At 44.9% G+C, this 21827-nt stretch overlaps 1 protein-coding gene across 4 annotated transcripts in view; it reads left to right on the forward strand.

Annotated features, from left to right (window-relative positions):
• LOC145344813 (uncharacterized) overlaps positions 1 to 21827 on the forward strand; it is a 1415987-nt gene that overhangs the window by 1058956 nt on the left and 335204 nt on the right. For all 4 annotated transcript variants that reach the window (XM_080191980.1, XM_080191983.1, XM_080191981.1 and 1 more), the window contains 2 exons: positions 18906 to 19139; positions 21611 to 21733. In XM_080191980.1, the coding sequence (XP_080048106.1) occupies positions 18906 to 19139; positions 21611 to 21733 (357 nt within the window). The remainder of the gene's footprint in view (positions 1 to 18905; positions 19140 to 21610; positions 21734 to 21827) is intronic.

A 21827-nucleotide genomic window follows, 5' to 3' on the forward strand; every position in this document is an offset into this window, starting at 1 on the left:
GAGATGAGGAGGAACTCCTACTCGCAGAGGGTGAATCTGTGGAATTTGTTACCCCATTGCGCAGCGGGGTCTGAATCATTAACCTGTTTCAAGAAGGACTTTGGTGTATTTCTGATACAAAAAAATTAGTTAAAGGGATATGGGGAACAGAAATGATACTTGAAACTTGTACATCTGATGTGCTAAGTGTAATTTTATAAGATGTAATTTTTAACTTTGAGACCAGGGAGAGATTTGCCATGATCTGATTGAATGGCTTCTTCTGCTCCTAATGCCTATGTTTCCATGTGTGCCAATCACAGGAAGGAGAGAGTCAGATGGGCTGGACACACCCCAGTGTCTCCTGGGTGGAAGGCCCAGGGCTGTGTCCCAGACAAACGTCATTGTTTTGGGTGCCTGGAGGCTCCAGTGCTCCTCCATGAGACAGAGGGATATCTGGAGTGAGATCCAGAAGTCCCACCATCCTCTGGCACAGGCATGTGTGGATTCCCACCAGCCCTGTTTCCCATTAAGCCCTGCACCATGGAATTCATGCACTCAAATTTGGAGGTCATGAGCTGAGCCATGGTGCAGAGATCTCGTGATGTGGGTATGCCGGCGTTGGACTGGCATAAACACAGTAAAAAGTCTGACAACACCAGGTTTTAGTCCAACCGATTTATTTGATAATACTCACAAGCTTTCGAGGGGACTGCCTCTTTGTCAGGTGAATGGAGAGTTCCGGCCTCAGACAGAGCATATAAAGCACAGATAGTTTAGAGATTACTGATTAGAATGCGAATCCTTACACCTAACCTGCTGTTCAAGACCTGAAGTGGCCGACAATGTGAGTGGAAGGAGCACTGATCACAGGTTAAAGAGATGTGTATTGTCTCCAGACAGTACAGTAAGTGAGGTTTTGCAAACCCAGGCAAGTCACGGGGGTTACAGATAGTGTGACATGAACCCAAGACCCCTGTTGAGACCGTCCTCATGTGTGCGGAACTTGCCTGCCATGGAGTGCATGTCCTGAGCCAAGGTCTCCACTGATACTATCTTCACAATTCTAGCCTCCTTGCACTGGACAACAGTGTCATCTCCTCAGACATAGAGACATAGATGTTTACAGCATAGAAACAGGCCCTTCGGCCCAAATTGTCCATGCTGCCCTTTTATTTTAAACCCCTAAGCTGATCCCAATTGCCCACATTTGGCCCAAATCCCTCTACCCACTGTACCCATATAACTATCTAAATGCTTTTTAAAAGACAAAATTGTACCTGCCTCTACTACTACCTCTGGCAGCTTGTTCCAGACACTCAGCACCCTTCGTGTGAAAAAAATTGTCCCTCTGGGCACTTTTGTATCTCTCCCCTCTCACTTTAAATCTATGTCCTCTAGCTTTAGACTCCCCTACCTTTGGGAAAGAATAATGTCTATGTTTTTGATCTATGCCCCTCATTATTTTATAGACCTCTATAAGATCACCTTTCAGCCTCCTACACTCCAGAGAAAAAGGTCCCAGTCTATCCAAACTGTCTTTATAACTCAATCTCTCAAGTCTTGGTAGCACTCTAGTAAATCTTTTCTGCACTCCTTCTAGTTTAATAATATCCTTTCTATAATAGGGTGACCAGAATTGCAGACAGTATTCCAAGTGTGGCCTTATCAATATCCTACACAACTTCAACAAGACATTCCAATTCTCTATTCAAAGTTCTGACCGAAGAAACTGAGTATGCCAAAGAACAAAGAGCAACACAGCACGGGAAAAAGGCCCTTCGGCCCAATGAGCCCACGCCGCCATTTTAACATTATGAGTCCCCTCTCCACCCATGCCCTTATCTACGCTTATGGCCATCCACATTGAGGGAAGACTAATTTAGGGACAATTTGTTACACCAATCAGCCTAAGAGCACATCTTTGGGGCGTGGGAGGAAACCGGAGCACCCGGAGAAAACCCACCCAAGTTCGGGGAGAATGTGCAAACTCCCGCAGACACTGGCCCAAATCCATGTATCTGCACAGCAAACTGTGATAGTTACTGAGCTGTGGTGTTGCCCAGCATCTGGTCCAGTTTAAGCACGCACTAACAACGTGAAACACTAGGCTACTCTCGAAACATCCAAGAGCAGCCCTCGTATGCCCCATCGCGTGTATGCCCCTTGTTGGACAACAAGGCGGACCCAATCACCTGTGGATTAAAAGAGAAAAACATCAATACCATGCACATCCTTATACACACATTCAAGGGAAAATGCTGAATGCCTTCTTCACCACTCTGCCCACCTGTCACTCCACTTTCAAGAAGCTATGAACATGTACCCCTAGATCTCTTTGTTCTGTAACTCTCCCCAATGCCCTATCATTAACTGATGAATAAAATGAGGGGACTCTCCATGTCGGTCTTACAGTTCGAGGAGGGACGCTGTCACCCCTTCCTGACTCTCGTGACTGTGCCTTTTGCAGTTCCAGCAGCTGTGTGACATCCAGAGCCAGGGAGCCATCATTGGGCAGGGTCTCAGCAGAATCCTGGCCTCTGGCATCCTCCGAGTGCCAATTCCCTGGAATACCTCTGCCTCCACCTGCTGTGACCCAGAAGCCTGCCTATTTAGTGCACTTGAGGTACAAGTACCTGCACTGGTGCTAGGTGTGGATGACAGTTGTGATGCCTTTTCAACCGTAGATTAGAAAAGTCTCCCTTGGAGCTGTTCACGTCAAGTGGATGGTCTGGGCTGCTTGGTCACTGTGCCTGTAGGAGAAGGGAGGTGGCATTGGTGCATCACAGAGAATATGGAGGGAACATCGATTACTCAGTTGAGACTTGGCAAATAACTGCACGTCATGAGGATTCTCATCTTTCTCTGCTGCCCCTATTTCACTACTGGCACAAGCATGGTCCTCTTTCCTGGCCAGTTCAAGGGCTCACTCCTCAAAACAGATGACGGTTCTGAGCTCTGGCATGATTCCAGCTGACTGCACCCATTCTCACTAGTTGTGCTTGAGTTTGTCCTACTATAACACAGACAGGGAAAGCGTAAGCTGGTCTCTTGACATTTATGATATCGATGAGGTGTGGCAGGTGTAAGGAGTATGGAACTGAGTAGGGGAGTTCATGGTGACTGGGGAAGCGGGTCAGAGGGCCTTGCACCTGATGTTGTAAACCCCCGAGGTGGCTGGGTGAGAGATGGAGGTGGTGTGCAAGGGTGGCTAGAAAAAAACTGGAGGTGGCCTGAGCTCTCTTGAAGTGAGCTGGCACTCACCAGGGCTGCCTAGGTAACCTTCTGGAGTTGGGGTGCAGTGTGTCCTACACCTGCTCCACTCCATTCAGCTGTCTGGTCAGGGCTCCCTCTGAAAAGCAAGATGGCTGCCATCTCCTGGAATAGATCTGGAATAAGTGCTGGGGAATCGTTTATATGGAGTTTTCGAGTGATTGCAACCATTAAGTTGTGCAAGGGAAGGTGAATTGGAGGGAATGTGTCCCGACTGTAGCATGATTCTCGTATATATCAAAATTTTTACGGATAAGTCATAAGATTCGGTCCAAAATTATGCAGGAATTATTTAGTTTTTCATGTCTGAATGGACACTCTACCAAATTCTGGTAAGATCGTACCCACTGACACATGGATGTTAATGAAACTTGTAATGATTCTGCTTAAGTTTTTTTTTCCAGTCTTTTTCAATTATTCAGTCTGAGAGTTTGCAATGCAATTAGTTATTGCTTACAACTTTTCTGACATTATAACACCAATGGACAGTTTGGGATCTGCAGGTGAACAGTGACGGATAACTATTCTTTTCCTCCTTGTATGCTTAGAACCACATGAACTTATGAAGAGCATTACACCTTTGGCAAGCATAAACCCTACAGATTGCTATAGATTGCTGCGTCTGGGGCTCTGACACCTGGAGATGGGGTTTGGGGGAGGTGGGGGTGTTGCTTGCAACTCAGTGTGTCAGAAACTCAGCGTATCAAAGGATAGCATCCATGCATATAGTCTACACATGTGGCACACATTCTTCAAGATCCGAATTTTAAAAGAGAGTTCTGCATATAATAAATAGAAAAGTCAGTGCAGGCTGAAGGTATGGTTCAAGGTGACGTTAAAAACTTTCCAATAACAACTCTGCAATTAGTTTCTATTTGCAGTTGAGCTCTTCACCTACCTTGTCAAACCTTAATGAGTTGGAGAACTTTCCAAATTCTTCTGTTTGCCGTTGCTCTGTCTTTTTAATTGGGCCAAGAGCATTGTTCATATACAATCCACAAATGACAGGAATGTTTCTCTGAAGCTCTTCAGATTACTTTGCAGAATCTTCATTATCTCCTAGAATGGAGGAGATGACTGCTCTCCCCTTCACTCAAAGCCTGGAATCATGGAAACTGACAAACTATCCAGAGTTTAGTGGCACGGTGGTTAGCACTGCTGCGTCACAGCACCAGGGACCCAGGTTTGATTCCTAGCTTGAGTGGAGTTTGCACATTCTCCCCGTGTCTGGGGGTTTCCTCTGGATGGTCTGGTTTCCTCCCACAGTCCAAAGATGTGTAGGTTTGGTGGATTGGCCACGCTAAATTGCTCCTTAGTGTCAGGGGACTAGCTAGGGTAAATGTGTTAAGTTATGGGGATAGGGACTGCTTGGGATTGGGATCGTTGCAGACTTGATGGGCTGAATGGCCTCCTTCTGCATTGTAGGATTCGTATATGGGGTGTTTGGGAGGACTGTCTGGTGGAGAACAAGTCGTGTCCTTTTCAGGGCAGTTTGTCCACCTTTGGCCCCCAGCTGGCACTCAGCTCTCACCTGTGGCTCCCCATAGCTGTTGGCATGTGACAGTGGCCATACCCCAGGCAAAGGCTTTGGCAAGCTGGCTAAACCAGGTGAGGGTAGCTGGTGGGTCTCAACCCTCGGTGAGATTGGGAGATGCCGTTCCTAGCATGTGAAGGCAGACTCTGGCAGATTGAGCGGACAAGACCAATGGAAGGTCCAATGGTCAAGAAGGCGGTCTCTGCCAGCGTCGTGGAACATGAAGAGCAGGACAAGACACAGAAGACATCCTGGTCACCCACTGCACCCATCTCCAGCCGTCTCGACTCTAGTCTTGCCATTGGATCTCGATGGGAATTGGGAAGAGACAGTGAGGCTGAGGCTGTGCATCTCTCCCTCACTTTAATCCAAATCAAGCACTAGTCTCAACACCATCATCATCATCATCATCATCATCATCCTGTTCAACCTTTCAAGCGGCGATGGGCGAGCGACGAAGCAGCAGGTGTGGGAGCCATAGTCATGGACCTGCACACAGGCGGCTCAGGTCTAATGGTCGCTTTCTGCTGACTGAAGCGGCAGTGGAACTCAGCGTCTACCAGGGTGACTGAGCTGTCCTCTTCAGGAACACACTACTCACCTCCGTCGAATGAGGAAGGGGCTAGAAAAGATGCCCTAAACATTACCTGCTTCACTACACCCTGGGCGGTTTACCATGGCTGGCAGGGATCCCATCTTGCGGTCGAACAAACAATGAAACACAAGGTGACACCGCTCACCATTGACACCTGGAACGTGCGCACACTTTTGGACAACCCTACAGCAGACAGACCAGAGAGAAGAACAGTCTTAGTTGCTAGAGAGCTTGCAAGATACAACATTGACATTGCAGCCCTGAGTGAAACTCACCTTGCCAACGTAGGTCAGTTGACTGAAACTGGAGGTGGATACACTTTCTTCTGGAGCAGTTGCGGCAGCGATGAACGTCATGATGCTGGAGTTGGATTCGCCATCAGGAGTCACCTTGTTCGGAAACTTGCTAGTCTACCCAAAGGTGTGAACGACTGGCTTATGACATTACAGCTTCTGCCCCAGAACAGAAGTCAAGCCACTCTGATCAGCGCCTCTGCCCCCCACAATGAACAACACGGACAAGATGAAAGACAAGTTCTGGACGCCCTACTGTCAGCAGTGAGCAGTATCGACAAGCTGATCTTGCTTGGCAATTTCAATGCAAGAGTAGGGTGTGACCCTGCAATTTGGCAGAGGGTCATTGGGAGGCATGGAGTGGACAAGTGTAACAGTGACAGCCTACTGTTAATGAAGAGCTGCGCAGCACACAACCTCCTCATCACCAATACAACCTTCCATCTCCCTACCCATAACAAGACCCCCTGGATGCACCCCCACTCTAAGCATTGGCATCTTATCCACTATGTCATTGTCAGGAGAAAAGACAGGCAGAATGTCAGAGTGACCAAGGCCATGTGTGGTGCTGGCTGCTGGACAGATCACAGGCTCATTGTCTCTAAAATGAGGCTCCGCATCAGACCCCAAGAAGCGACAACGAGGAAGCAAGGTTAGGAAAAGAATCAATGCGGCCAAGCTCAAGAACCCCAGCATAGCTTCAGCACTGGCTGAAGACTTAGAAATCAAGCTTGCTGACCTACACCTTGCAGGCAGTGCTGAGGGTGACTGGAAACGCTTCAGGGATTCCATCCATACATCTGTGCTGAAGATGCTCGGGCCCTCTACCCGCAAGCAACATGATTGGTTCGATGAGAATGATGAGGAGATACAGGCTCTACTTGTTGAAAAGCATCATCTTCATCAGGCCTGTCAGAACGACCCATCATCACCTGCCAAGAAAAATGCTTTCACCAGTGCTCGCAGGACAGTCCGGAATAAACTGCGTAAAATGCAGGATGCCTGGCTGAGCACCAAAGCAGATGAAATACAGAGGTACGCTGACAGAATCAACTTGAAACGGTTCTATGAAGGCCCCAACACTCTTTACGGACCTCAATCTCTCTGGAGTTCCCCCCTCCTGAGTACAGATGGTACAACTCTTATTACAGAGAGGCCTCAGATCCAACAGAGATGGGCTGAACACTTTGAAGTCATCCTCAATCGATCGTCATCTATTAACAATGAGGCAATAGACAGCATTCCCCAGGTCAATATCAACAACGCCACAGATGACCCATTGGTAGTAACTGTAGTCAGAAAGCTGTCAGCCAGCTACCCAGTGGCAAAGCCCCAGGGGCAGATGCCATACCCACAGAGATCTACAAAGGTGCTGGTCCTGTACTTATCGAGAAGCTCACCGAGTTGTTCCAGTCCTTTTGGAAGCAAGGATCCATCCCTCAGGAACGTAAAGATGCTTCCATCATACACCTCTACAAGAGGAAGGGCAATCAGCAAGTACGCAACAAGCTCCGAGGAATCTCACTGCTTTCCATCTCAGGAAAAATCCTCGCAAGAGTCCTGCTAAATTGTCTGGTCACTCATCTGGAACTCGGCCTGCTCCCAGAGACACAGTGTGGCTTCCACAAAGGTTGCGGGACTGTTGACATGATTTTTGCTGCGCGCCAACTTCAGGAGAAGTATCAGGAGCAGAATCGCAAGCTCTACACAACCTTTGTTGACCTCGCGAAAGCCTTTGACACTGTCAGCCAACAAGACCTGTGGAGGATCATATCAAAGTTCGGCTGCCCCTCCAAATTCATTCAGATGGTACGCCAGTTCCATGACGGCATGATGTCCAGAGTACTGGACAGGGGAGAATCCTCTAAGGCATTCCCAGTCACCAATGGTGTCAAACAGGGCTGTGTGCTCGCACTCACACTGTTCAACATGATGTTTACTGCCATGCTGAATGATGCCTTCCAGGACAGTGTTGCTGGAATCAGCCTCAAGAATAGTGTGGATGGGAAGCTCTTCAACCTGAGGAGACTTCAAGCTATTACCAAAGTGAAGTAGACTTGTGTGAGAGACTTCTTTTCCGATGACTGTGTTCTGTACACTGGGTCAGAGCCAGAGATGCAATATATGCCCTGTTCGTGATCAGGACTCCCCACTTACCTGACGAAGGAACAGCTTTCCGAAAGCTAGTGGTGTTTACAATCAAATAAACCTATTGGACTTTAACCTGGTGTTGTAAGACTTCTTACTGTGTTTACCCCAGTCCAACGCCGGCATCACCACATCATGTCTCGACTCCCCAGCCAAGGGGAACAACTAAGTCAAAGTAAAGTTCACTTATTAATCACAAGTAAGGCTTACATTAACACTGCAATAAAGTTATTGTGAAATTTCCTTAGTCGCCACCCTCCGGTGTCTGTTCAAGTCAATGCTCCTACCCAGCACATCTTTCGGACTGCGGGAGGAAACCGGAGCACCCGGAGGAAACGTACCGAGACAGGGGGAGAACGTGCAAACTCCACACAGACAGTGACCCAAGCCAGGAATCAAACCCGGGGTCCTGGTGCTGTGAGGCAGCATAGAGTTTTAGAGTCGCAGATGTTTACAGCATGGAAACAGGCTCTTTGGCCCAACTTGTCCATGACGCTTTTTTTTCAAATGGCTAAACTAGTCCCAGTTGCCTGCATTTGGCCCATATCCCTCTATACCAATCTTACTCATGTAACTGTCTAAATGCTTTCTAAAAGACAAAATTGTACCCACTCCTATTACTACCTCTGGCAGCTTGTTCCAGACACTCACCACTCTCTGTGTGAAAAAATTGCCCCTCTTGGCCTTTTTGTATCTCTCCTTTCTTAACTTAAACCTATGCCCTCTGGTTTTAGACTCCCCTAACTTTGGGAAAAAATATTGGCTATGCCTCGCGTTATTTTATAGACCTATATAAGATCATCTCTCAGCCTCCTACGCTCCAGAGAAAAAAGTCTAACCAGTCTCTCCTTATAAGTCAAACCATCAAGTCCCGTAACATCCTAGTAAATCTTTTCTGCACTTTCTCTAGTTTAATAATATTCTTTCTGTAATAAGGTGACCAGAACTATATAAAGTAGTCCCAGTGTGGCCTTATCAATTCTTCTGCAACTTCAACAAGACGTCCCAACTCCTGTATTCAATGTTCTGACTAATGAAACCAAGCATGTCGAATGCCTTCTTCACCACTCTGCCCACCTGTAACCCCACTTTCAAGGAGCTATTAACCTCTTTGTTCTGTAACTCCCCCCCGCCCTTAACTGAGTAAGTCCTACCCTGGTTCAATCTACTATCTTGCATCACCTCGGTTTTATCTAAATTAAACTCCATCTGCCATTTGTCAGTCCACTGGCCCAATTGATCAAGATCCCGTTGCAATCCGAGATAATCTTCTTCACTGTCCACAATGCCACCAATTATGGTGTCATCTGAAAACTTACTAACCGTGCCTCTTAAATTCTCATCCAAATCATTAATTGAAATGACAAATAACAGCGGACCCAGCACCGATCCCTGAGGCACACTGCTGGTCACAGGCCTCCAGTTTGAAAAACATCTCTCTATGACCAAACTAATTTTGTCATCAAGCTAATTTTGTATTCATTTAGCTATCTCACCCTGGATCCCGTAAGATTTAATCTTATGCAACAATCTACGATGCGGTACCTTGTCAAAGGCCTTGCTAAAGTCTTTGTAGACAACATCAACTGCATCACCCTCATTTACCTTTTTGGTTACCCCTTCAAAAAACTTAATCAAATTTGTGAGACATGATTTTCCACTCACAAAGCCATGTTGACTGTCCCTAATCAGCCCTTGTATCTCTAAATGCCTGTAGATCCTCTCAAAATACCTTCCAACAACTTACCCACTACAGATATGAGGTTCACCAGCCTTTGGTTCCCAGGCTTTTCCCTGCAGCACCTTGTTAAAAAAAGGGACAACATTTGCCACTTCCCTTGTGGCTGTCCATTCAAATATCTGTGCTTGGGGACCCTCAATTTCCTTCCTAGCCTCCCACAATGCGCTGGGATACACTTCATCAGATCCCAGGGATTTATCTATCTCGATGTGCTTTAAGAATTCCGGCATCTCCTTCTCTGTAATACGTACACTCGTTTGGACATCACTATTGATTTCCCCAAGTTCCCTAACATCCATGCTTTTCTCAACAGTGAATACTGATGAGAAATATTCATTTAGGATCTCACCTATCTCTTGTGAATCCGCACATAGATGACCTTGTTGATCCTTAAGAAGCCTGACACTCTCCCTTGTTACTCTTTTGGCCTTTATGCATTTGTCGAAACTCTTTGGATTCTCCTTTTTCTTATATGCCAAAACAATCTTGTGTTTCTTTTTGCCCTCTTGATTTCTTTCTTAACTCTACGCCTACACCCCTTATACTCTTCAAGGGATTTACTTGACCCCAGCTGCCTATGCATGTCATGTGCATCCTTCTTCTTCCTGACCCGGGCCTCAATATCTCAAGTCATCCAGGGTTCCCTACTTCTACCAGCCTAGCCCTTCACTCGAAGATGAATGGTTAATGCACTTTTGAAAGCCTCCCACTTACCAACATCCCATTGCCTTCCCATAGACTCCCCCCAATTAACTTTTGAAAGTTCCTGCCTGATACCACCAAAATTGGCCTTGCCCCAATTTAGAATTTTAACTTTTGAGCCAGACCTATCATTCTCCATAGCTATCTTCAAACTAATAGAATTATGGTCACTAGTCCCAAAGTGATCCCTCATTAACACTCCTGTCACCTGCCCTTCCTTATTTCCCAAGAGGAGGTCAAGTTTTGCCCCCTCTCTAGTCAGGCCATCCACGTACTGAATGAGAAATTCTTCCTGAAGAGAGGAGGAGTTTCTCATTCATTATGAGGCATGAGCCACACAGGGGTGGCACAGTAGCACTGCTAACTACTGTGCTACCATGCCGTCCCTGTATCTGACCTGTAACCTCCCTATGTATTTCTTTCAGTATTTTGTAGGTTTCATTGAGACCCACTGCTCATTCTTCAAATCTCTGGATAATACCAGCTCATCTTACCCAATCTCTGTTCATAAGGCTGTCCCACCGTCCCCAGAATAAATCTGGTGAATCATCATCGTTGCACTCCCTCTATGACAGTGATGTCCTTTCTGAGGTATTCCATCTGCCTTGTACTTGGTGTTGAGATGGCGGCGCAGGCTCGTTGGGCCGAAGGGCCTGTTTCCTGGGCTGATTTTGTTCTTTGTTCTTTGTTCTTTGTACTTGCCCACTCACTAAGTCTATCCAAATCCCCCTGTAGCCACTTCACATCTTCCCCATATCTTCCTCACAACACATTGTTATTTAGCTTTGTATCATCCACAAACTTGGAAATACTACATTTGGTCCTGCCACCTCCTGCCAATAAGCAAATACAGAACAAAATCTCAAACAATTTGATGAGGCTATTCCTTCCAGCTGGCTAGTAACATGGATTTCTGGAGTGTGGAGAGGAAAACTCCTTTTGTGTCACTTATTTCGTGTCATAACTTAGTGGAATATTCTTATTGAAGAATTTAGAGTCTGTAGATTAATTGTATTATGTATTAACTCTGAGGTGCAGATGCAGTCATTGGAACGTCCGTGGGCACAGTAAGAAGTCCCACAACACCGGATTAAAGTCCGACAGATTTATTTGGAATCATGAGCCTTCAGAGCGCTGCTCCTTCACTTGATGAAGGAGTAACACTCTGAAAGCTCGTAATTCCAAATAAACCTGTTCCTTCACTTAATGAAGGTGCAGTGCTCTGAAAGCTCATAATTCCAAATGAACCTGTTGGACTTTAACCTGGTGTTGTGAGACTTTTTATTGTATTAACCCTGACATGATAAAATATAGAACAAATTGATCCATCACAAGCATGGCACGTAGATGATAAGGTGATGTAGTGAGACACCATCCTTTCATCTCTTGTCTGGCTCTGAATGTCGACTGATGAATGGAAAGATACCTTTGGTTGTGAGTTTGGGAGATCTTCAGCAAGATCACATGCAGCACAAGCCACAGCATAAAAAGCATTTTGGCTTCAAGTCACTCAGGGAGAAGACATAATGAGTGTGTGGGTGACAGGTATGTTATATTTTTGTGATAGTGTGGAGGTTAGGCTCAATTTTAACTTTGTGTGATTGTGTGAAACAGATAGTCACAGGTTATTCATCCACCTTACATCTTTTCTCCTGACTGAAATCAAATTAAGTAACAAGTTGGAAAAATGTAAATGAGCTATCGATCGTTATTACCAAACGCTTTGCACTATTTAACAAAGATCTATTCTCATGTAAATCATGATCAATTAAATTGAGATTTTATTGTGGCATGATTGTAATGGAGATGAGTGATTGGTTTTGACAGCTCAACTGGATTGTGAAACTGTTATCTCCTGCCACATACACACATGTCCACCACTCGCTTTCAAATCCATTCCAGATCGGTGGAAAACAAGATACCTCGGTGAAAGCCCTATTCAAAATTAGTTTACGCATTGTTGCCTTCTACACAAGTACCAATAATACAAGAAGGAATGGAGAAATGAGGAAGAATTAACTTAGCCACAGAGTGGTGATGGTGTAGAATGCGCTGCCTCGGAAGATGGTAGAGACGGGTTGCCTCACAACATGTGAAAGATACCTGGATGAACACTTGACACATCGTAACATTGAGGGCTGCGAGCCAAATGTTGGCAGATGGGATTAGGTGGGAGTTCAGGTGCTTCAAATGTTTTGGTGCCAACTCGATGGGCCAAAGCGCCTCTTCTGCACTGTATGATTCTACAAATAATGTGAGTTCTGTGTTTGAAGATCAGACTATATACATACAATGATAACTGGAAGATTATGTGGAGACGTTCAACCTGTAGGACTGTTGCTCTAGTCTGTCTACAGAGCAGTGGTGGGTGCTGGGTGCATGGAATCGGCTGCCGTCGGTGGTGGTAGAGGCAAACTCGTTGGGGTCTTTTAAGAGACTTCCAGATGAGTACATGGGATTTAATGGGATTGAGGGTTAGGTCTGGTAGGTGGGGATATGATCAGCGCAACTTGTGGGCCAAAGGGCCTGTTTGTGCTGTAGTGTTCTATGTTCTACGTGGGATTATAGATCACGTCTTGTCTCATGGAGGATCGTGATGGGCAGCAGTTTGAGATATATCCCTTGAAGTTGCATCACAACATGAATTCTCAATCAGGGCGGTACAGTGACACAGTGATTAGCACTGCTGCCTCACAGCGCCAGGGACCTGGGTTCAATTCCAGCCTTGGGTCACTATCTCTGTGGAGTTTGCACATTCTCACTTTGTCTGCATGGGTTTTCTCCAGGTGCTCTGATTTCCTCCCACAGTCCAAAGATGTGCAGGTTAGATTAATTGCCATGCTAAATTAACCCTAGTGTCAAGTGGATTAGCAGGGTAAGTGTGAGGGATTACGGGAATGGGGCCTGGATGGGATTGTGGTCAGTGTAGACTCGATGGACCGAATGGCCTTCTTCTGAATTGTTGGGATCCTATGGCATTCTAACTGTTCAATGAGGAGAAGATTAAGCACAAAATTAATAGAAATTATATTGAATTTTCAATTGAGAATTTTCTACAGGAGGCACCTATTTCCTTCAGTTTACAGCTACAAATAGCTGGAACTAAGAACTGACAGTGGTGTAGGAACAGCAATGGTTCATCTGGAATCTTAATGAACAATGGGACCATCGTCTTATCTTCAAAAGCCACTGAGATTTAAGGCTTGAGAAAGAGGCAAAGGCAGAAGAAACAGTTTTATTTTGTATCAACTCAGGTACAGAGAAAAACAATGAAAAAGTTATATTATGTTATATTGTTACCCGCAAGACTGATGCCCCCTGGATTCAATTCTTTGCTTTCATAGAATCATAGACTCTCCATAGTGCAGAAGGAGGCCATTTGGCCCATAAAGTGTGCAATGACTCTCCGACAGAGCATCTCACCCCAGCCTTATCCCCATAATCCTTCATATTTACCCCTCTAATCCCCCTAACGGACACATCATGGGACACTAAGGGGCAATTTACCATGGTTAATCCACCTATCCTGCAACACCCGAAAAAACTCATGTTGAGAATGTACAAACTCCACACATACAGTTACACAAAGCTAGAATCGAACCTAGGTCCCCGGCGCTGTGAAGAAGCACTGCCAGCCACTGTGCCAGTGTGCATTTTGAGTCAGAATGGTTGATTGGCACTGCAGGAACATAAATCATTAACATGGTCCGCATACATAGAACATAGAACATAGAAATTTACAGCGCAGAACAGGCCCTTCGGCCCACGATGTTGCGCCGACCAGTTAAAAAGCAATGACCCTCTAACCTAAACCAAACCCTTTCCATCCATAAACCTATCCACGGATCTCTTAAACGCCCCCAAACTAGGCGCATCTACAACTGCAGCAGGCAGGGCATTCCAATCCCTCACCACCCTCTGGGTAAAGAACCTACCTCTGACATCCGTCCTATATCTACCACCCCTTAACTTAAAGCCATGCCCCCTCGTGCTAGCTTTCTCCATCCGAGGAAAAAGGCTATCACTGTCCACCCTATCTAAACCTCTAATCATCTTATATGTTTCAATAAGGTCCCCTCTTAGCCACCTTCTTTCTAACGAAAACAACCTCAAATCCCTCAGTCTCTCCTCATAGGACCTCCCCTCCATACCAGGCAACATCCTGGTAAACCTCCTCTGCACCCTCTCCAAAGCCTCCACATCCTTCCTATAATGTGGGGACCAGAACTGCACACAATATTCCAAGTGCGGCCGCACCAGAGTTTTGTACAATTGCAACATGACGCTGTGGCTCCTAAATTCAATCCCCCTACCAATAAACGCCAAGACACCGTATGCCTCCCTAACAACCCTATCTACTTGATTCCCGACTTTCAGGGATCTATGTACACATACACCTAGATCCCTCTGTTCATCCACACTATTCAGAGTCCTAAATATTAGCTGTAACTTTCTGTGGAATGGGATCTACCCCATAATACTGAGGGAGGTGAGGGAGGCAATTGCTGGGGCGCCATACAAAATCTTTAGGTTCTCTTTGATCACGCTTCACCAACCTGTCTCCCTGTGACACCACTTTCAAGAAATTATTTACTTGCAACCCAGGTCTCTCTGTTCGATGACACGCCCTAGGCCCCCACCATTAATTGTGTAAGTCCTGCCTTGATTTGTCTTACCAAAATGTGACACCTCACATTTATCTGAATTAAATTCCATCTGCCATTCCTCGGTCCACTGGTCAAGTTGATCAATATTCTGTTGTAGTCTTAAGTAACCTTCTTCACTGTCCACCACAACGCCAATTTTAGTGTAATCTGCAAACTTATTAACCATTCCTCCTGTATTCTCATCCAGACTGTTTATATAAATGACAAACAGTGGACCCAGCACCGATCCATGTGGCACACTGCTGGTCACAGGCTTCCAGTCTGAAAAATAATCTTCTAAGAGCACCCTCTGTCCCCGCCCAGCAAAGCAATTTTATATCCAATTGGATAGATTTTTTTTCCTGGATCCCATGTGATCTAACCTTACTGACGAGTCTATTCGTCAAAGGCTTTGCTAAAGTCCATGTATGCAACATCTACTGCACTGTCCTCATCTATTTTCTTGGTCACCCCTTCAAAAAACTCTATCAGATTTGTAAGGCATGATTTCCCATGTACAATGCAGCATTGACTCTCCCTAATCAGTCCTTGCCTTTCCAAATGCATGTAAATCTGATCTCTCAGAATCCCCTCCAATAACTTGTCCACCGCTGATGTCAGGCTCACCAGTTTGTACTATCCTGGCTTTTTCCTGCTGCCTTTTATAAATGACAGCACAACATTTGCCTCCCTCCAGTCTCCTGGCACCTAACTTGTGGCTGTTGATGATGCAAATATCTCAGCTAGGGGCCCCATAATTTCTTCCCTAACTTCCTACAATGTCCAGGGATACACTTGATCAGGTCCCGGGGATTTATCTCTCTTTATGCCTTTTAAATCCTCTCCTTCTGCAAAGTGGATGCTTTGCAAAATATCACTACTTATTAGCTTCCATACCTTTCACCATGGTAAATACTAATGTGAAATATTCATTCAGGATCTCACCCATCACCTGTGGATCCTCAACTAGATGATCTTGTTGATCCTTAAGGTGCCCTATTCTCCGCCTAGATACTCGTTTGCTCTTAATGCACTTGTATCTTTTTGGATTCATCTATACCTTAGCTGACAAAGCTATCTCGTGCCCCATTTTTGCTCTCCTGATTTTCCTTCAGGTGTCCTCCTACACCCCCTATATACCTCATTGAAGCAACAAGGTTTTTATTTTGCCTGGTTATGAAAGTCCAAACAACATGACCACTCAACACATACAAATAAAGTGTTCAGAATTATATATTCACATCTAAACTTGCAATGTTTGGATACTCATGCCAGCTTTAAGTCATTAAAATACTTTTTGTTTTTGTTTTCTACCACTGTGTCTTGGTTCAACTCCAATAGCTGCAGCTGAGATAAAGGCAATTTGCTGAGTGCTTTGTCCTGTTGTCTCAGTTGACCTTGGTAACCTCTTAGTCTGAGGCACAGAAGGCCCCGGGACAGTTGTGAGTCTCCTGCACAGATACAGGTGCCCTCTCTTTGGCCTCACCTATTGGAGATACTGGGGTCACAGGCAGAGCAGAGAATGACTGGCAGCCCACGCTCAGAGTGCCCTGAGATGACAGCCCTGAAGCAGTTTGCTAATATTCCATCTTTGCGAAGACAACTCACTACCTCCAGGAGGAGAAAGGCCGCTTGTCAGAAGGATTCCCTCTTGCCTGGCCAACTTTGTATTGAACACAAGCTCAGAGTCTCAGGATGCAGGTTGGAGAGCAGATTCGCAGCCACTGCTTGTTCCTGAAAACACCCTGAAAGGGTGCAGAGGAGATTTACAAGGATGTTGCCTGGATTGGGTGGCATGCCTTATGAGGATAGGTTGAAGGAGCTCAGTCTTTTCTCCCTGGAGAGATGAAGGATGAGAGGCGACCTGATAGAGGTTTATAAGATGTTGAGAGGTATAGATCGGGTGGATTCTCAGAAGCTATTTCCCAGGGCTGAAATGGTTGCTACGAGAGGACACAGGTTTAAGGTGCTGGGGAGCAGGTACAGAGGAGATGTTAGGGGTAAGTTTTTCACTCAGAGGGTGGTGAGTGTGTGGAATCGGCTGCCGTTGGTGGTAGTAGAGACAAACTCGCTGAAGTCTTTTAAGAGACTTCTGGATGAGTACATGGGATTTAATGGGATTGAGGGTTATAGCTAGGCCTGGTAGGTAGGGATATCATTGACACAACTTGTGGGCCAAAGGGCCAGTTTGTGCTGTAGTGTTCTATGTTCTATGTTTTCCTGGACATGGCTCTCTATGGAGATCACCAATCTCACCACAGAAGGAGTTAACTTCCACAGCAGAGTCTCTACCAAATCTTATAAACTAAATTATTTATAATTATCCCAACAACTGCCTTGGCATATTATTGTTAAGCGATGAGAAAAGGATCCACATTCCACATCGGTTCTTTAACTCCCACGAGCTTTATCGCCCAGAAAGAATTAGGAATAGCACCCTTTTAGCCACTGACCATCCTGACCTGGAAGTGTATTGTCATTCCTTCACTGTCGCTGGGTCACAGTCCTGGTACTCTCTCCCTAACAGCACTGAGGTTGTACCTACACCACGAGGTCCAAGGAAGTGGCTCACCACCACCTTCTCAAGGGCAGTTAGAAATAGACAATAAATGCTGGCCTTGCCAGTGATTCTTGCATTAAATAATTTTTTTTTCTAAAAATTCTAACACTAGTTACAACCTGTCATTATACACGAGAATAAACATTCATCCAGATTTTAGTTTTATTATCAAGCTATGATTAGTGTCGCATTAGTAGCTTTATTTAAAAGTCTACTAAAAGTGGAAGGAAAATGATGCTCATTCATGAAAAGAGAAAAGCAAATAATATGCGGACATCTTTGGAGAATGTACAAGAAACTGTTCCAAGTGTGTTTGAAATTTACATTGGATGGGTATTTCTACATGTGAAAGAACAAATATCGTGTGTACATAATTTGTCACTGGATTTGTACTACATGTATTTATTTGCTAACTGCTCTTTTACATTTACATAAGCTCTTTTGCATTTATTTCACCTTAGTTATTTTCACGCTCAAAAATAAATATTGTCAGTCAAAAAAGCTGCAGCATGTCATGATTCCCATAGGTCTCTGCTGGAATAAAATTCCTTTCTCTGCTATTTGAACAGAAGCTCTGAACACTTTCAATAAATTGGCTAGTATTTCCATTTGATAGGGAAGAGAGGAACTAGCTGCAAGCCTATTCGTGTGATAACAGCACTTGCATTCATTTTTGCTCTTGCGTTCGTACTTGGAAATCATATAATACAATGCTACATGTGTAAGGAGCAGTTCAGGAATTATTATGCAAGTTCATCTTTAATTGGAGTGATTCTTTTTTCTGCTGTGGTCATATGTGCAGGGACCGTCAGTCCTTAAAACCAGTTCTATAGAAGAGTCATGTGGACTCAAAACGTTAGCCAGAGCTTTTCAGTCGTTCATGCCATTGGGACCTTAGGGTGCTGCCGATGGCCATAGGTTTCCCAGTGATGACGGGTGCATTCAACAGGAAATCACATGGATAGCCGTGAGATCAAAAGATCGCACTGCCAGCCATTGGCAGTAAGCATACAACAAATTGCAGGGAAAGCTCTCCCTCCACAGATGATGCCAGACCTGCGAAGTTTATCCAGCATTTTATGTTTTTATTGTATATTTTATATTATATGCTAGATTAGTTAGACTATGAGGACAGCTTTGTACCTGGAGAGCAAGGATTTCTCCCAATCTTTCCCGCTTTGTCTCTGCTTTGTGACTTTCTCACACTGGTTAACCCAAGCATGTAGTTTTGTGCAAATCACTGTGCTGAATGAAATTCTTCCAAGATGCTGCAAGATGAGCCTCTTTTAGGGGCCACGTGTAAAATCAATCTGCACCACAATACACAAGTACATGACAAATAGATTACTTACTAGTTTCCATACAAAATTAAGACGCACATTCATGCTACTTCTTTTGGAGCAGAAATTAAATGAACTGTACTTGTTCTGGCAGGTTTTGAGAGTTCTGACTGTTCAGTGGAAATAAATGAATGTCTGTCAAATCCATGCGACCCTACAAACACCATCTACTGTGACGATTTGACAAATAGTTTTCAATGCATCTGCCAACCTGGGTACATGGGAGAGATCTGTGCAGTTCCTGTAACTTCCTGTGTGGCAGGGTTGTGTCAGGATGGATCACAGTGTGAGGATGTCCCTGGAGGATTTCGATGTCATTGCCTTCAAGGTATGTAACCATAATACTTTTTAAAAATTATTTTGTCAGCTTTAATAGCATGTTCAAACTGATAGATCAGGCATTTTCGATGAGGGATGAAAGAAAAGTTTGCACTGTACACTTTAGCCTTTAAGTGCTGTTCAAACTATGCAATGTTAAGGAGTTATGTATTCCAACCAGGTTAACAGGATTAAATTGACTCTCTTTGTGCAATCCCTGCATTGTTTAGAATGTTTTTTTGAATTTAAAAGGGAGATGATATTGCCAATTTAATATATATTTTTAATTGGGCATGGCTCAGTGTAATAAATAAGCCAGCTAGATTGCTTAAGTTAAAAGTAAAGAATTGGCCAGACCTATCATCCTCCACTGCTATCTTAAAACTAATGGAATTATTATCACTGATCCTTTGCTAACACTTCTGCCGCCTGCCTTTCCTTATTTCCCAAGAGGAGGTCTCGGGTCAGGCCATCCACATGCTAAATGAGAAATTCCACCTGAATACACTCAACAAATTTCTCTCCATCCAAGCCCCTAATACTATGGCTGTCCCAGTCAAAGAACAGAGAACAAAGAACAAAATCAGCCCGGGAAACAGGCCCTTCGGCCCAACGAGCCCGCGCCGCCATCTCAACATCACCCATCCACCTCTCTACCCTTGACCCCTATCTAATGTTTTATGGCCATCCAGATTGAGGGAAACTGATTTAGGGACAATTTATTACTGCTAATCAGCCTAACAGCACATCTTTGGGGTGTGGGAGGAAACCGGAGCACCCAGAGAAAACCCACGCAAGCACGGCGAGAATGCGCAAACTCCCACAGACACTGGCCCAAATCCATGTGTCTGCACAGCAATCAGCGAAAGTCACTGAGCTGTCATCTTGCCCAGTATCTTGTCCAGTTTAGGCACACACTAACGACATGAAGCACTAGGCCAATCTCGAACAACCAAGAGCAGCCCCAGTACGACCTATCGCGTGTATGCCCTTCGTTGGACACGAGGTGGACCGACTTAAAACCTGTGAGTGAAAAGAGAAAAAAACATTATTATCATACTATACCCATTTACATTACCAGGGACGCCCCAATGCTAATGACCCTGATTTAAAAGGTTCTCCTATATCCACCCATCTCCAACTCAGTCATGTGCCTGTCTAAGTTATTCCTAAAGGACTCTAGCGTGTTTGCCTCCACCACCTTACTTGGCAGAGCATTCCATATCCCCACTATCCTCTGTGTGAAAAACCTCCCTCTAATATCTGTGTTGTACCGCTCCCCCCTCACCTTAAGTCCATGGCCCCTTGTCCTACGTGTCTCTATCAGTCAATATTGGGAAAATGAAAGTCTCCTACTGTTGCCACCCTATTTTTCTTCGAGCTATCTAATCTCCTTACATATTTGGTCCTCAATTTCCCACTGGCTATCTGGGAGCCTGCAGTATAATCCTATCAAAATGGTCTCTTCCTTTTTATTTCTTAGTTCTACCCATATAGACTCAGTGGGCAAACCCTTGGATATATCACCCCTCAGTACTACCATGATGTTCTCCCCACTCAAAAATGCAACTCCCTCTCCTCTCTCACCTCCTGTTCTATCTCTCTTATAGCATCTGTACCCAGGACATTGAGCTCCAGTCCAACACCTCCCTTAGCCATGTTTCAGTAATCGCTATAATATCCCAGTCCCATATACCCATCCATGCCCTGAGTTCATTTGCCTTGCTCATCAGGCCTCTCGCATTGAAATAAATGCAGTTTAATCTCAACTTCCCTGGCTGTCTGCCCTTCTTTGGACACCAAGGGTTAATTTAGCATGACCAATCCACCTAACCTGCATAATCTTTAGACTGTGGGAGGGAACAGTAGCAGCCAGAGGAAACCCATGCGGACACAGGAGAATGTGCATTCTCTGCACAGTCTCCCAAGGCTGGAACCAATATCCAGATCTTTGGTGCTGTGAGGCAGCAGTGCGAAAGACTGTGCCGCACTAGCAAAAGTATGTTTTTCAAAGAAGTGCAATACAAATGCTCGTCCTTTTGTTGACATTATAAGTTAATCTTTTATGTGACACATCTTCATAACATAAAATAGTATTAGCTTGGTTGTGGACCACTCCTCCAACTTGGAACATGGAATGAACATGAAATAGGCCATTTGACCCAACTGATCCATGCCAGTGTTAATATTCCACATAAGCCTCCCCCCGTCTAGCCTTTATTTCCTGATGCTTTCTCCATGGAAATGTCTCAGCCAAGCAGTATCGACTTTCCAACCAATCAGCACTCCTTTTCTGATGTACCATAAATTGGTGTGATCGTTCGAAATTTGGTATTGTAGTGTTTCTCCTGATGAGTGCAAGACATAAAGCTTTGACATTATGCCCCTTTTGTTTCAGCAATGTTTGCATTTTGACTTGTTAATTCCCAGATAAGCCTGAACGCCTTGCCATTAGTTCCTTTCTCTTACTCCTGCCAACAGGATTAGAGGGACGTTTCTGTGAAGTGAACATTGATGAATGTGAGACTGACCCTTGCGGTGATCTCAGCATTTGCGAAGATGGCCTGAATTCTTTTTCTTGTTATTGTGCGCCCGGCTTTGTGGGTAAGTTTGATGTACGCCACTTTGCAGAGTATTTATTACAATTTCAAAATGAATGCCCTACCTTCTTTGTGGAAATTGCACATTCATGACATTG

This window comes from Carcharhinus amblyrhynchos, chromosome 7, assembly GCF_965287045.1.
Source record: "Carcharhinus amblyrhynchos chromosome 7, sCarAmb.v2.hapA, whole genome shotgun sequence".
NCBI lineage: Eukaryota > Metazoa > Chordata > Chondrichthyes > Carcharhiniformes > Carcharhinidae > Carcharhinus > Carcharhinus amblyrhynchos.